This window comes from Tyto alba, unplaced genomic scaffold, assembly GCF_018691265.1.
Source record: "Tyto alba isolate M040663 unplaced genomic scaffold, T.alba_DEE_v4.0 Super-Scaffold_27, whole genome shotgun sequence".
In the NCBI taxonomy this organism is placed as follows: Eukaryota; Metazoa; Chordata; class Aves; order Strigiformes; family Tytonidae; genus Tyto; species Tyto alba.
The window spans coordinates 7850783-7867908 of NW_024881301.1; the positions used below are offsets into that span (position 1 = coordinate 7850783).

At 43.5% G+C, this 17126-nt stretch overlaps 1 protein-coding gene across 1 annotated transcript in view; it reads right to left on the reverse strand.

Annotated features, from left to right (window-relative positions):
* Positions 1-11393: 11393 nt before the first annotated feature.
* The window catches only part of CABLES1 (Cdk5 and Abl enzyme substrate 1), a 75794-nt gene continuing 70061 nt past the window's right edge, over positions 11394-17126 (reverse strand). The window contains exons 8-10 of the mRNA XM_033001134.2: positions 16878-16984; positions 15725-15932; positions 11394-14172 (exon numbers count right to left, since the gene is read on the reverse strand). Of these exons, the coding sequence (XP_032857025.2) occupies positions 14032-14172; positions 15725-15932; positions 16878-16984 (456 nt within the window). The 3' untranslated portion in view covers positions 11394-14031. The remainder of the gene's footprint in view (positions 14173-15724; positions 15933-16877; positions 16985-17126) is intronic.

The following is a 17126-nucleotide window of genomic DNA, read 5'->3' on the forward strand; positions in this document are numbered from 1 at the left end:
CTTAAGATGACTCTTGCAAGACTAGTGAACAGTTATGTTCAGTAACTTAGAGAAGGAATATGCAAGGCTGGATTATTTATATCTAATTGACCTTTTTTCCAGTCACCCAAAGATACAAACACGCAGCTCTGAGGAAGGAGAAGTTCCTTTACGTTGCCAGGATGCAGTGACACCAATCAATGCCTGAATGCAAAGCAATGCATCTGTAGCTCAGCTGGTAGAAGAACCTCTGGTTTTATCAGTATCCATCATTTAAGGATCTTACTGTCTGAAGGCTCCCTAGTTCTTGGGCCATCAGCACATGGGACAAGAGAGAGAAGCTGGAGTGTGCTGGTCTTTCTGAGAGGCAGCAGGTCCCTGCCCGCTGGCCTGTCGCGCTGTTTTCACATCTACCAGTTTGGATCAAACCACTCTGGCAGAGATGGTCCTGAATCATGTAATACCTTTTTGATCTTACCTTGCTTATACTTTTATTTTCAAAATGTTTTTTGGTTTTGTTTTTGTTTTTTTTTTCCTCACAAAGTAATTGGTTTGGGGCAAGGTTTGTATTTTCTGCTGCAGAGGCATGAGTCATGCATGTGGCTGTCCTTTATGATAAAGAGCCTCTCCTTAAAGCCAAGTGCTGTCGGAAGAAGACTGAAACAGTAAAATTGCTGGATGTTGACTACAAGTGGGTTACTAAAATGCAGGCAACAGAGATGCTGCTTCTGGATCTGGCATCTGTGACATAGCTTCCAGCAGAAAATGTTATTAAATGAATTAAATGAACCTGATGCTTACCACTGAAGTGATTCTGGTGTTGCTTATTGCTGCGTGGCTGTTCTGCTTCATGTTGGAAGAGAATCTATGCCAATCTTTCACTACCAGTTTAATACTGAAGCTGAAAATCTGCACAGCAAGTGATTGTAACAAAAAGCAATAGGAAAAGCTTTTAAAATTATTTTTTAAAAAAGCAATGGACCTATTAAAACGCTTGGTAAGAGATACGGTTCTGACTTACTCTTTTTAACACCTGTATCTGAGTTGGTGGATGAGTGTATGTATATTTATGTTCTTGTTTCCTGTCCTCAAACAAGAACATCTGAAGAATTCAAGAAATGTGATGTCAACACAGGACATGTTTTGAAAAGGAAGCTTTTATTCAGTATTGTAGAAAAGTTAGTTGCTGGGAGCTGCACTGAGTGCTGAGGAAAGGTTTCCTCCAGCTTTGTGTCACCTGTAAGCTAAAGGAGAGGGTGGGTTGGCAATTTGTCTTGCCCAGAGCAGAAGCTGAATGAACGGCTTTCAGACAGATCATCTGCTACTGCAAACCAGGCAACAGACTCAGTGTGAAACTATAATCCTGTTCCAGAGGATAGACACAGGCAAAGGCTCATTTTGTTTGAAAAGAACGCGTGGGTGAGGGGAAGGAGATTGGGGGCAGGATTGAAAAAAATTGAGGCCAAAATGCTTTTGTATCAGGATATAAAATGGGAAGGGTTTTTTTTATTAGGGTATATTACAAACACATGTCTGTTTAGTCCCAAAAGGGAATTAGGAGAGCCCATGAAGGTTGTGTGACCATTTCCATATTAATTGCCTGGTTTGAGAAGCCCAACCTTTTTTTAACTATGATTTGAAAGTGACGTTGTATAAGCCTTGCTTTCTGGTAGAATATTGACTATTTTTTGGAAGAATGCTGGTGAAGAAGTTGTGCTATCTTGTGCTATTCTTGATCGCCAAGGTGACCAAGGTGTACCTCCCCCTTACTATCTGGGATGTGAAGCAGTCACACAGTGCTCTTCTACCTTTTAATAAGTGTCTTGGCTTCCAGAATAGGTGGGGGTAGCCTGTTGGCATGTTAAGTTCTTGATTTGATGGTATACAAAATCTCTTTGAAAACCACGCTGAGAGTATACTTCGTATATTTTGTCTTAATGCCCTGTCATGAAGATTTGAAAACATATAGCTCAGAACTTGTTCAGTTGCCAGCTTGTTGCCTGTATAGAGAAGGATACAGTAAAATGGGTGTCAGCCTCTCGGAACACTCCTGCCTGGCAATGGATGAAACCCCGTAACTGCATTCACAGGCGTGACTGTAGGAGACGCTGCCTAATGTCAGGAACTGAGAGTGCTCGAGCTTTTCTTCCCGTTGTTTGCCATCAGCAGCCCCGTACCTTTCATGACTCCCCACAGATGTAATTTCGAGAGGGAGGCAAACTTGAACTTTTACAGATGAGGCTGGTGAAGAGGTGGTTCCTCTACCCTAAGACTTGTGTTGGTTCAAGTTCTTGCAGGTCAGTACACCTTGGGAAGCAGCTGTAAGGCCCATTTTCCTGTCGGAGTTTGATCTCTGTTTACACTTCTGATTTCTGTACCCACTGCCGATGAGGAAAGCTGGTGCACCAACGAGTTTGTTTATGTTGGAATTGCAGACATCCTGTGCCTTGCGATGCTCTGTAAGAACAGTGACTGCCTGACACATGCTGGCTGAATAAAACAATCCTCCAGCACAACCCCTTCAAAACTGCTAAGGAGAAGGGTTGATGTTGTTCAGAGGCTATGGATAGCCAAACTGAGAAACTAGCGGTTTGGAGTTAAACTTACTAGGCAGAGATGGAAAGGAAAGGTGGAGAGCTGGGAACGCCACTTGCCATGTCTAGGCGCAGAAGGAGTGTCACTAACACCAGCTAGATTAACAAGAGGGTTAAAGTTTCTTCTAGGAGGAGGACTATGGTTCAAGCATGACGTTGTTAAGGAGAAATGTTTTTGAGATTTGTGAATGCCCACTGCAAGAACTACGCAGAAAGCACTCGTTGACTGGGGCGGGAAACACTGCAAGGCAAATATTTCTCAGCCCTTCCTTTGAAAGCTGTGGAGACTAAGCCAGGCTGGCTAATCATCCCCTCTAGCCCTGGCTGGAGATGGGACCCAGAAGGGATTTCTGCTGTTTGTCACATGCCTTCTGGGATACCAAGGTGTGAGCTTTGTCTTCAAACAAGGCATGGAAAACTCTCAAGGAGTCACCTCTCCCTTAGTGATGCCTAGAAATCAGTCTGGTTTTTGTCTTCTCAGGGGAGGGGTCCCCGTGCCTCTGTACCAGTGACCTCCACAAGTTCACAAGTCAGCAAATGAAGTTCATTCAGGTAAGAGCAGTCAGAAGGAATTTTAATTGAGACCCTCCATCCCCCTAAGTCTGCAACCCTGGGGGCAGTCCAACGCCAGCAAAAAGACTGTCAGCATGTTGCCAGGGGCGCTCGGTGTGATCAGTCCTTACAGTGAGTTTCTTCATTTAAGCTGAATGACAGAAGTGCCAACCCCATTTTGGTGTCACCGGAGATCAAGCTAGAGGTAAAATTGTATGTGACTGCAGGTGTTGCCCTGACTCTCGCTTGCCAGCAGCTGAATGACCCTGCCTGGTTATGTAGCAAGCTTCAGCAGTTAGTGGAGAACACTGCAATAGTGTGAGAGACGCAATTTTAGCAGGCAGAAGAAAACAGCATTCAAGTTCTCTTTGCCATCCCGCTTCTGGCTGTTCCACTGCCCCAGTCTGAGATCTGCAAATCACTCCCATGATGGCTGCTCAGAAAGCAGAGTTGAACTTGTGCTCCTTCAGGGCAACGTTAATTGTTTTCTCTCACTTAATGTCTCCAATTATTTTCAAAGAATTAGGATGTAGGATAGACACAGAAGCTAGAAATTTCAGCAAGGCGGCTTTTATTTCTTTATTATACTTGTCTGTTCATACTGTCTTCAGCATGGGTGCTCCTTGGGCTTATTATTGATGATGAATAAGAACAGACTGCAGAGTTTAACACAGATGGTTGTAGCCTCAAGACTTGATGAGCTGTAACCAAAGAAAATAAATCTCTACTTTTAAGGAGAGCCTTACACAACAGAATTTCATGTGGCTCAGCTGTATTCAAAGTGGAATATTAAAATTGCTGAGCAAAGAATTGAATGGCTTGTGTTGTGAATAGTCATGTTATATGGGTAAGTTGCTTACCACAGCCTCTCAGACGGAAAAAACTCAACTATATTGTTTTCTTTTGGGTTAAAACAAACAAACAAACCCATAAAAAAACCCCCTCTGTGATTCAGAAGTCTTTGGAGAACAGCAGTGTAGTTCACCAGAGCAAATGCTCCATTACAAAGGCAGTGCCACTGAAAATTTTATTAGACAAACCCTTAACCTCCTGCTATATAGAAATGGGTGTAAAAGCTAAAAAATAACTTCCCCTTTCCCTTCAAAATCTCTCATGTTTTTTACTCTTCTTGTTTCTGAAAACGTGACACAAGGACACCATGCTGGTTCAAACTTCTCTTTGAAACCATGGAAAGTCAGTTTTAAAGGAGTGAATGCAGTGGAAAACAGCTGAGATGATTGTGTAACCTCTTGCTGCCAGCATCTGAGGCTTCAGCAGCTCATGGGAAAACGGGGAGAGTTTTCTAGGCTAGAGGAAACTTGGGTCTATTACCATGTTCTGTGCTGTGAGTTAATAAACCACATCTTCTTTTAAACTGATGCAAATTAGATCTACTTATCAATCATGATACTTTATTCACTTCATGTGTTCTCCAGGCTAGATACAGCTCACTTAAACAGACGGTTGTGCTGATGGGAGTGACTTAGGCTGTGATTTCAGCTTGGAGGAAGAAAATAATGGAATATTAGATTGCAGCAGCTCCCAGTCCACTCGATTGTTTCATCCAAAGGTAAAGACTGGAGGGAGTTTGCAAGTGTTTATATTTTTTAGGGGAAGGAAAGAAGGGAACATGCTCTTAAAGAGCTAATGTCTTTTGTGTTGGTCTCTGAGAGGCTTCATGAACTCACTTCATGACAAATTCCTTCATGGGCTGGAGATTTGGCTATCTTGCCTTAATAGGAAGGTACAAAGTACTCCGAAATATTTTTGACTGCTCCAAAAATACATTCCTGCTATAGAATTCTATCATCATTTTCCATGCGATGGTTTAAAAACAAACAATAAAGCGAGACCATGGCATGCGATTTCAGCTGGAGTGTTCTTTAAGGTTTTGGAGTTCTGGGGATTTTTTTTTTGTGTGGAATCCATTAAGTTTCCATGTCATCATACTGGTTTCATCTCCTCCTATAGTAGCCTTATATAAAAAAAACATAGTTAGAGTTATGCTAAAAATAAATATTTCTTTTACTTTATTGTTACACTGTTAACTGCAAAAAAAAAAAAAATCATATGAGGACAGTATTGTTATTAAATCAATCAATAGGTTTAAGAGTAGCAAATCTGCTTGTTTTTCCAGCTTTTTATTTACCTATTTTTCCCCTTTAAGAATTCCATTGCCAGGATCTAAGCTCAGTTGCGCTTTGAAAAGTGTGTTCTCTGATTTACTGGCTTCTGCTCTGTGGACAACAGCAACCCAGCTGTAGATGGGTTTCCATGTGTTTTGATGGGCTTCTCCAATGTCTGATCAGGTCTTCAGTGAAGGCTACTACCATGACTTCTTCCCTCTACTCAGCTGCTTATTTTAATGAAACTACAGAATGATGTCCCTGAGACTCCTACCATTTTCTCAGACCTAGTGATAAGTACAAAAGTGAGCAGGGGAGGCCCAAGTGTCCTCAGATATGTCTCAGATCTTTAAGACATTAAGGAGAGAATAACTTGGATGATCAGTAGATTTAGTGTCACAGAGATAGATGTCCTATCGTATACATTCAAAAGATCAATTTTGCAAAATGTCTGACCTTCCTACTGGTGAGGAATATTTCAGCTTCTCAACCCTGTGGCCTTGTGGACTTTCATGCTGCTGTCCTTTATCTTTCTAACTAAGGTTCTGCTTTGGGTCACAGACTGCCATTTCTTTAATATTTGTCTGTAATAATTGTGCTGCCACCATCAATTAAATTCACCAGATATTTTTCTTCCTGGCCTCCTGCAGCTTTAATCTGAAACTTTCCATTTTCCTGTCCATGGACACCATCACAGCCTGAACAGAGTCCAATTTTCCACTAATGGACACAGCAGGCTTTTAAAATAAATCAGACAAAGGGTGGAGTCTGCAGCTCCGGATGCACCATGTGAAAGAGTCAGCCAGACCAAACTCCCAGCACTGCACCAGCTTCTTTCTGCTTATCTTGGTGTTTATTGAAATAATAAAAGGTGAATCAAAAGGGAAAAAAAAAAAAAAAAAAAGGAAAAAAAGGTGCCTAAACAGCAGCAATCAAGCAAAAATCACCTAGCAAGGAATAAAAGAGGAAACAGGATCTTAATCCATATACATGATCCATAATTTAAACTCTAATATCTGAAATGTTCCTTAGAGAGTACATCTGAATGCAATGCCTTGTGTGCTCCACTGACTGGTAGAGGTCTAACAAGATGATATTTCTAAGGTTAGAGGAAATGAATGATTGAGTGCTGGACCAAAAAAGAAGTTGTTTTTTTTTCATTCATGTAGGTTGTTGTTTTAATAGAACTCCAATCTGTACAGAAATAAGATGCTATGCAGGTCACCCTGGAAGGCAGATGGCAGCTGACAGAGTCTTGGATTCAGAAAACATTAATGAACCTCTCGGGCTGTCATGGTTGATGAGCAATTTCCAGTTCTGGTGCTGGCTTTGTGTGCATTGTCATCTTTGCCCATGGAAATACCCCGATGCTGACTGGTGTCCCGTCTCTGCTGCTTGTTGGAGGCCATTTCAAGCACTCTGTGCTTTTGAAAGATGTGCATGTAAATGCCCTGGGATTGCTTATAAGCTTGAGCTGGTTGAGTTTTGGCCAGAAAAAAATGCTCACAACTAGAAGAGGCTGAAATTGGAGCAACTTACTGATGTTTGGAAATGCGTTGGGCTTTGCTTAGATGTTTTATTAAAATGCTTGCACTCCGTGAGGAGCTCCAGTGCAGTTAGTTTGTGGGTTGCATCATGAGAGGTCAGAGCACAGAGCCTCACCCTCTTTGAATTGCTCACTTTTGGCCTTGAAGGCAGAAGGAAGGTTGGTAATGACTGCATTTTAACCACGCTGTTCAGCACCCTTTTAGATCTCTCACAGCCCGTGGGAGAAGAGAGGTCCTTTTCTTAAGAAGAGATGATGGTGAAGATTATGATGTTGATGGTGACGATGAGTGGGTAATCATTGCTTCAATTCTCCTTTCTTTAGGCAGACATATCATTAACATGCCTCAGTTCTCCCGTTTCCTCTAGGGATGCTCACGTAGACAACTGTGGTGGTGGCCCCTTGCTTCCCTTCTTGCTGGTGCTGTGGGTTTCCTTTTAAAGTAAAGATGAAGGGGGGTGTGTGTGTGTGTGTGTGCACAGCCAGGTCTCATCCCAATGTGCAACCAAGAGGTAGCCAATGTATACAGGTGGGAGCCAGGCCCGCCGTGCTCTCCTGGCCTGCACTGAACACAGAGATAATTCCTTTCCCAATTAAAAAGGACTGCACGTGGCAGTTTAATCGACGGGAGTTTATTGCCTCGCAGGCTGTGCTCTCACCCACGAACGTGGGACGACGTGAGGAAGGTGTCTGGGCCTCTGGTTAGGGATGTTCACACGCGTGTCGTGCTGCAGAGACATCCAGCCACCGGCAAGCGGGGAGGGCCTGGGGAAACGGCACGGCCTGGGCCAGTAATCCAGCTCAGATGCTGACACTTCAGTCATTTTTGCTCTGAGTGGGATGAGAGCAGTTTAGTAAGAAAAGCCTATTATCTGTCTTCTTAAAACATTGTAGCTACTGTGTTTCTACGTTCTGTTTTTATATTTTTTAACAAAAAACCCCAAACAATCGGGCTTCTTTGGCTGCCAGCAGAAAATACCACCAGAAACCACAGACTCCCATTGTTTTCTGCATATTTATAATTTCGTGAACCATTCCTCCCTCAGCGTGTCAAGCTGTTCAGCTCTGCAATTCTTCTGAATCTATTCCTGGTGCATTATCTTCCCTCCCCATCCAGAGTGGCTGTTTATAGTCAAGCCCATGGTGAGGTGTGGAGGGGTGGGGGAGGCCGTCACGCGTGCTTGGCCCGCCGGGGACTGCCATGTGTGCATGTGTGCTCCTTGCAAGAAGCAGGGAGCAGACCAGCACGTAATGTGTCTCTTGTGCTTACCATTTAGTAAGCTTGGGGTTTTGTTTTTTGTTTTTTTTTTTTTTTTTTGTTTTGTTTTTTTGTTTTGTTTTGTTTTGTTCTGGGTTTTTTTGTTTGTTTGTTTGGGATTTTGGGGGGTTGGTTTGTTTGTTTGCTTGCTTTTTTTTTTAGCATTCTATAAATATGTTGAGGTTTGCCATCTGACCTGCTTTTTATTTTAAGTTGGGGGTGTGTGATGATTGGCTAAGTGTGAGAGAAGGAGAAAACGCTGAGACCTGTGCACTCCCAGGAGTTCCTAATACGCAAACAGATGGGCAAAAATCTAGGGACCAGAATAGGAACCCTTTTGTCTTCTGGTGCGAGAGACTAAAAGCTGATGCAGCACCCACCGTTGTTGTGCTGTGACACAATACCTTTGTCCTTTGTGAAAACCCAGCACAGAGCAACCTTGCAGGCAACATAAATAATTGGTGTGGCAACAGAAGAGAAATATGTGGCTTGAGGTAGTCTAGATCTCTCCAAACCCTTCCTTGCTGTAAGGCTCCAGCCTCTACAGGTGCTGAAGAAGAGCTTGTCTAAAGCACAGTCTAAAAACTAAAAGAAAAATCACAATATTCCCTCTCTTAATGATCAGAATCCATTCCTGGTAAACCAGTCCCTGTGAACACAGGGGATTTAATACTGGTTTCTAAAGAATCCCTTCTGCCTCGTCATCCTCTTGCTTTCCCAGTCAACGCTCAAAGTAAAAACCCTCCAGCTGTTGGTAGAGGGAAGCAATGGGGAAGCAAGAAACTTGCACTTTGTGTCTGTATGTGCTTGGAAGGAAAGGAGAGTATAAAGGCTAGCTCATGGATGCTGGTGAATTGAAAACGAGGACAGTTTAGGATTTGTGTCAGCAGTTCTGAAAACCTGGCTCGTACAGCTGCTTCCTTGATGGACGTACTCACTGCTCTTAGGCAAGGCAACACTTCACTGTGCTTGGAAGCTCTTAGAAGAGGATTATTTTCTTGCTGCTCCTTTTCTTTTTAGTATTTTTGTCTAACTAAATGCCAGAACTTTGTTAAGAATAGCAGCTGCTGCTGAGGACACCCCCCTCCCCTTACTCCCTCCTCCCCCCCCTCCCAGAGTTCCCACAGGGGAGTTCAGCTTCAAGTTAGATGAAATACTGAGGCGCATTCAAAAAGTTATACATTAGTCATCAAAGAAATTTGACTGTGAGCTGGAAGGCTGCTTCTTTTTTGAGGACTTAAGTTCTGGAGCATCTGTCTAAACAGTGTAGCAGAGGCAAGGGTCCTAGCTTTAAAATGATACTCATCAAGATTATGGGAAGAGGTGTACGGCAGGCTAGAGGAATGCATAGAAAGGGCAAATTAACTTACGATAGTAGCCAATATTTAGCTCTCACTAAGAGAGGGAAGTGTTTGCTGCTCGAGTCAGAAGCAACTTCAGCAGCTTTGTAGTCCCCCTGCCTTGCTCTGAAGGTATACAGGCCATTTTCCAGGAGCACAGTTCCTGCTCTTTCCCAGTAGCATGCTATAAGCATTGCTCCTCCTCCCACTGGTGGTCCTGCTATTTGCTGTTGGGGTCTGGGCAAGGTTTGTTTTTTTTTTTAATAGTGACTGACAAGCTCTCCCTGAGCTCACCTGGAGCAGCAGGCTCCAGGCTGTACAGGCTCACAGCAAAGTCAGTGGAAAGGAACGATGTTTAGGATTTCAGAAAGGCCTTTTTGCTCATGTGCAGCTTTCTTTGAAGGGATGCACCTGAAGTGTTTCCCCCCTCTACACTACAAAGTTTGCAATGGAAGACAAACAAATTAGGTTCAAGTCTGCCTCCCTCTCCAAAGGTGCAATGTGGGACAGCTTTCAGTCTCAGCTAAGTGATGCTGGCATTGTTGCTGTGATTGCTCAGTCTCTCACCTCACTAAACTACTTTTACCTTTTTTTTTTTTTCACGTTTAATGTGGGGCCTGGTGCCAAAATCCTTTAGCATCGTGGAAGGTGTTATCCTCTCCTAACAAACTCCTCCTCACTGCTTTACAGGGAAGACTTTACACTGTGGGTTCTATTATTTTGGGAGGCTGGAGCAATTAGCTGAAATTGTATCATTTAAAAGACATGACAGACTATTCCAAAGAAGCCATTGCCTGCGAGTAATTAGTTCTGGGAAACTATTAGTAAAGCATTTTTCTCTATATTTGTATGTTCTGGGGTCTGTGTAAATCCAGCTAATGGTTGTAGAGCCACAAATAGGACTTACAGCTGCGAGAACCCAGACAGTGATGGGTGGAGGTAGGGAGCAAAACCTTTTGCATAACTTTATTAATGTGGAATGAAAATGCACAATAAATGGGTGTTGTTTGGTGAGACCACCTAGCTAGGTGTTGGATTTAGGGAGTTGTCATAGGTGGAAAAAACCAGCTTGGATGCCAATAGGTGGTAGGTAACTGGGTGCGCGTGCACCTCTCCCAAGCAGAAGCAGCTGCTTATGAACTACAGCTGGTACAGGGGCCAGCTGTAAATCTTACTACCACCTGGACTAAACCGAAGTGGCGCAGCATATCCCAAATTCTCAGTGAACAAGGGGTCGTAAGACACGAGCAATGCTGAGGAGCCTGCTTGTGCCTCGTCCTTCTGCACACCGACGGTTTGCACTGGGAGAACCAGGGCCTGGCAGCTCCAGGAGGAGGAGCTGGTGCCGAAAAGAAAGACCTTAAAAAAACCAACAAACCCAAACCAATCGTCTGGGAAGAAGAAGATTAAGAGCTTGGCTGGAGGAAAGATCCTGGAAGTGAGGGCTCTGCAAGGAGACAAATGCCAAGACATGGTAAGGGCCCTTGGGCAATCCTACCACTGGCTTATTAATAAGTAGCTTTATGTCCCAGAGGAAGACAAAACCAAAACCATTTGACATGTACAGATGAGAAAACAGAATAATTTTGCATACTGCCACTGGTGGAAAAGAGTCTGGGTTTTTCAATTTTTTTAAAACTTTTATTTATTTTTTTAGAAAAGGAATAAACTCTGCATTGTAGAGTGTACGGTATATAATTTCAAAACAGAACAAGTGATATGGAATGGATTATTTTCCCAAACTATTTAAAGTTGAACCTAAAATCATTTATAAATCAACACTCATTACCATGTAAGACAAAGGAAAACAATCAACATGGTTTTTGTTTGGTACAGATTTCCTCTACCACTTCAGCCTGAATTTTCCCAGGGTTGGGGAGAGAAGGGGGGCAAATCCTGCCCGTTGTCCTAACCATAACTGTACTGACCAAGCTTTGTGCTCTGACATCTAGCATCATATGGCTTTATATACGTTCCTAAGTGAACAGTGCAACATCATCACCATCTTAAGTGTTTATTCCACATTCAATCTGTAACTGAACATCATGCTGAAACCCTTTCCCACCCCCAAAACAACAAGAAAAACAATGAAAAGCAGAAAGTCTTCAGCAATCAGATTTCATCCCAGAAATCTGTGTAAACTGTAGGTCAGGGTTGGGTAGCAGCACAGAAGACAAAAGATGTGACAGCATGATTCAATAGCGTCTCTAAAGACTACTGTAAGACTGTCATTCTTTAGTCTGCATCTTGCAATCACAATTTGCTTTTTCCCTGCAATACTATAAAGCAACATAAAAAAAAAAAAATCAGACTCAAAAGCAAAATGTAGAAGCCTTTACAGAAAGGTAAAGCTTCTGCTTAGCCTTGAGTGGTCACTGTTAGAAACAGATCTCTGCAATCAGAAGCAAATCTTGAATGTATATACACGATTTTGGTGGAAAGGGATGCAGCCAAGGGCGGAAGGCCTCCTAGCAGACCTGCAGACCGTTTTGGCTTGTAGGTCAAAACTACACCACCTTCTTTGGGCGGCAGGGCAGCCGCAGGTGTTAGGTGCACTCCAGGGTCTTGGCTCCTCTGTTCCTTGGCTGCGTGGGGGCCGGGAGGAGGAGGGAGGATGGAGCAAGAGCGCCAGCAAGGGCCCCCCTCCCCTCGTTCCACAGCCGGCTGAGTGACACGCGGGTTGCAGTGGTGTGGGGTGTTGTGCCAGGGAGGGAAGTGCACGCTCTTCTCTTTGCCCCCCGCCTCCCCAATCCTGTTGGAATGTATCTATATCAGTAATTAGATAAGTATTAATAATAACTGTAAGCTAGCACAGTCACCCTCCCCCTTAAAATGGAGGGAGAGCAACAGCATCAAATTCCCATTTGTCCTGACGTGTGTAACCTTTCCAGATCCTATAGAGCAATCATACGCAGGCGTTTTTCATACTAGAATTTAAAGGAGTCAAAGCTGGTAAAGAAACTGGATGTTTCCTGGCCTAACTGAAGGAAATCATAAAAATTGATTAAGTAAGAGCAAAAGAAATGAAGCATTAGTGTGTTTACATCCTCTGGTATGTCCCACTTCTCTACGTTCTGCTCACAAGCCCTTTCCATACTCTGAGCAAGCACTCCCAAACGTAAGACAGGTAAGGCTTCAGCTAAAACCTCATGCTAGAGATTTTTTTTTTTTTTTTCATAAATAACTGTAAGTATTTGACTTTACCGGATCCATGTGGGGCATGTTGAGGGCAGGGCTTGCTAAGTGAACCAGCAAAGGAGAAGATTGGACAGGAGTGTAATCTCACAGGGTAACAACTGAACGATGTCCTTAAGCATGGTGCTAGCTTAGTGTGTATGGAGCATCAGGGAGCTTGGATGAAGCCCTCCAGCTTTCTGGGTGTCCAGTCAGAACCAGGGAAGCTACAAGAAGTTTTACTGTAAAACTCCAGTACTGAAACATCTAAAGAAACTGGACCTTTAACTTCAACAAGCACTGATTTTAGGTTTTGCACAGTCAATTGTGGTTAAAAGCCAAAAACGTTGACGATAGCTGATGCCCCTGCTGCTGGAGCCTTAAGACACCTGTTATACTGCTGAGCCCTACTCTTTTTTTTTTTTTTTTTAATAAAACACTGTTTTAAGATACAGCACAGTAAATGTGCTTATTACGCACTCTAACATAGAGCACAGAAATACAACACTACAGAGTGCAAGTCTAACCATCTCCACAGTGGGAAAAGTGCGAAGGTTAAAAATATGCATGTGGCTTAACACAAGATATTTTTAAAAAACATGACATGGAAATCTCATACTAATGCTTTCATCTTTATCACAAACATGACTGAAAACTCAAGGTCAGTTGCTGATCCTTCTCTCGTAGTAGCAGTAGTAGTGTAATCCTTTCAAAGGTACAATGTTGGAAAGATCAGAGAATAAAAAAAACAAGTGTCCAAAAATGATCCCATTTTACCATTTTTCCAGTAGTTATGTTTTTCAAGAAGTAAACACGTAAGGTCACCTTGATCTTCGCCATCGGTATCTGATACACTCGGAAGCAGCTAAGCCAACCACCTGGACTGAGATCAGTTCGGTGTCGCACACGCACACACACACGGATACACACACAAACACCCCACAGGAAAAAAGTGCACTTTCAATTGCTGATACAAAAATAGATTGGCACATTCTTTTTGACACAGTGAAGATATCCTCTTTAAAAGCTTTTTCACGTTAAGAAGTCCTCTTGGAAGTTGCAGCAGGTCTGTAGAAAAAGCGCTATGAGAATGCACTCACGTGGGCTTCCAGGGTTTGTGTGATGGAGGGCGGGGTGGTCACGGGGGCTGCCCTTCCAACTTTGCCTACTTTTACAGCTGTAGTCCCCACAGATAGGGTCAGTCGCCACCCAGTTTCAGCACGTTAACCATTTACCAACAGCTCAGTCTTCACCTGCTTTGAGAAAGTAACGGTACATCTGTCAAAGCTGAGAGTCTTAACGTTGACACAGTGTTTCCTCTGTGTTGCCGGAAAAACTGTTTTGGGGAGAGAGAGAGAGAGTGAAGTGTTCCGAGTCTGATTTTGCATTTCCAGTAGTGACTGTGGCTGGGGAAAGCCAGGCAGGAACAGTCAGGAGCCCCTTCCCGGCAGGGCAGCCGGCGCTAGGAGTTCTGCACCAAGCGTCTGTAGTGCGGCATCACCTCGTGCTCGGGCAGGTGGAGAGCGAACTCCAAGGCCACCAGCACCGGGAACTCGAAGGCGATCAGCTCTCGCCTGTTCAGCCGGAACTTCTCTTCCAGTTTCTGCAACGACAACCCAGGGAAAAAAAAAAATAAAATAAAAAAAAGTCTTTGTGAAGGAGGATTTGACTTTCTAGTGCTTTCTTACCGATGACATTACTCAAAACACACGTGCCGCTGTCATTAAACCTCTGCTCTGCTGGACTTGCACGGCTCTAGGTGTAGGACACGAGAGCAGGATGCACTGGATGTACTGATTCCTTGCTGTGAAGGTGGACTTAAAAAGCTCAGCCAGCCATGCTATTTCTGACATGTTTGTCATTTCATTCATTCCATCACCTCCAGCAGCTACATCTTCTAACAGTCCTAGTGATTACCACTGCAGGAAGAGGAAACTCCTGGCTTCATGCAAACATTGAAATCACTTGGGCAATCAAGACACGCCCACAAACTCCCTGCGCTGCTTGAAATCTCTAATTTTCCTTTCAGTATTAGACTGGGTTACGATACCCTACCGGGGAAATTATTTCTGCCGCAATTAGATACATTTGATCTTAATACCTGGGAGGCAGAAGGTGTCATCTGCAACAACTGTAAGAACAGTAACAGAAACTACTATCCTCAAGGGGGATGAGATGGGTCTCACAGTTGGCTTTCTGCTCTAACGTACTAAACCTCCCATCTGGTCTAGCTGTTTTCACTGGGTTTGTATGCTACAAGTAGGCAACCAGCTGTTCAGGGATATTTCCTCCCCCATTCGCTTATGATCTCCCCAGCTTCCCACTTCTCTGCCCACTGAGTCTACTGAAAAGCTCAATGTGTCTTAAGGATGGACCAATGTTTCAGGATAGCAAGAGGCCAGATCTTCCAACTTCCACTGGGCTGACTGGACCCCGCTCTGTGACTGCGGCAGAAGAGCAGGAGCCCAGTCCTGTTCCCCAACCAAGCTCCCACTGGAACATTCCCGTGTCTCTTGAACTGAGTTGGTTGTAGCCAAGCACCCAGCTAGCTGCCCACCTTTTTGCAGCATTACATCAGATTGGTATCTCGGTGCTTGCAAAGGATTATGAAATAGCACTCCTCTCTGTTAACTCTTTCATATGGACTGAGTGGAAGACCAAACATCTTACTCTACAAAAAAACAGCTGGGGTGAGGTGTTTTAATGGGGACGCTTTTCTGGGTTTTCTTGCCTGAAAGCTTAACTTGATGAAAGAAATAACAAGTTGGTAGTCTATGAGACTCCCTCTGAAATTAGTATCTGCATTTACCTCTCAAAGAAGAGTCCAAATTGACACTCTTGACAACACAATTAAAAGCAAAATGAATTTCCTGAGGGTTAACTTTTGACTTGTATTGACAGAATGGTGGTCAGATACCTCTCAGACCTCTCAGTATCTGACACCAGGGTCTTCAATCACATCAAATGAGCTTTCCACACCCCTGCGGTGACATTGATCGCTACTACTTCCACATAAATGTGTAACAAAAAATGGTATTTAGCTGGCTGTATGGCTGGAAACCTAGAGGAGAGTGTGACCACTGACAAGCAGGCTTGTGTAGACCACACACTGGCATTTCATGTAGAAGGAACACTGGAAACCTATGGATACGTACATCTATAAGATGCTTGACTTCATGTTTTCTGAGGTCACTGCCAATTTTGGCTGCTAAAAGAACACAGGCTCCAGCACAAAGCTTTCTATTCTGCTTGTTCAGCTTCCCCTTGAGAGCGAGCTTCTCAAAGTAGACAAAGGCCATGGCCACTGTGGGCTCTTCAAAACCACATTCTTCTTGAGCAAGCTTGCGCATTTCTCTCTTCAAGCTGAGTAAAGAGACCAGACAAGTATGCTGTGAACTGCGTTTTAAAGCATTTCTCATTTCACCCTACGAGTCATCCTTTCGGAGATTCCTGTTTAGTCAAATGGAGGGGAAAAGGAAAACATAATTTACTGGGCATGTATCTTTATGCTCTGCTTTGGGGACATGGGGACACATTTCACGGCACATTTTTGACCTCACCCTTCCCCTGCACTGCCCCCAATAAATAGTTTTGTCTAACTATAAAAGCAACCGAAAAGCTTTGACATTTTTAGTAACAATATTTCATCAGAGGTCTTAAGCTGCATAACATTTATTTAGTAACAATGGCTTGATTGCTGGTGCTCTATATGCAGCCTTGCTGCTGGTTATGGTTGGTTAAATCCAAACTGACAGTCTTTCCATGTACTGCAGTATTACCTGGTTACAGCACAACATGCCTCAGTATCCTACTGGCCACTTCAGTCAAATGGAATTATCGTTACTTCAGTGAAGCACTATGCCTAGCCTGCTACACTGGTAACAGTGAGGAAATACTACAACTTTGCTGTGAAGCTAACCACTTGTTTTATTTCTGGCCACACTCTCTGGACAAGGCACAAAAGTCAGCATTTCTCTTTTCTCAGTCTCTTTTTAAGTTAAGTGCCATGAGCGTGGAGGGTTTTTTGTGTTATTTTTCTGGATCTTTTAGCATAGTGCATGCCCAGCTTGCATCCTCATCCCATTAGATGCCACATTTGACACCTGACTGGTACTTGTTTGTACATTCCCCTATCTTGTTTATTCAATCCACTAATCAAAGCAATCATCTGACTTATTCTGCACCTCTGCTGGCCACTGTTCCTGGAAGATCCACCAGTGCTGTGCCTCCTGCCATGTACAACAGCAATTGCACTGAAATGTGTGTCAGCTGCATCATGCTGCAGCCTTACCAGGCTTTGCAACTTACCTTCTTATTTTACTGAGGGTTAACTTGATGTGAGGGAATTTCTCCTTAAAGGTCTCATTCATGTCCTTCTTGAGATCTGATGGCTTCACGTAGTCTATGACTGTGGTCTGTAACACATGATCAAGAATTACGCTTTTAGTTTTAAACAGACACGATCACTCAATTCCCAAAAGCAAGGAATACCAAACAAGTGCAGTCACCCTCAATGCTTTCAGTAGATAGGAAAATTCAGTCTGAATTAAGGCAACA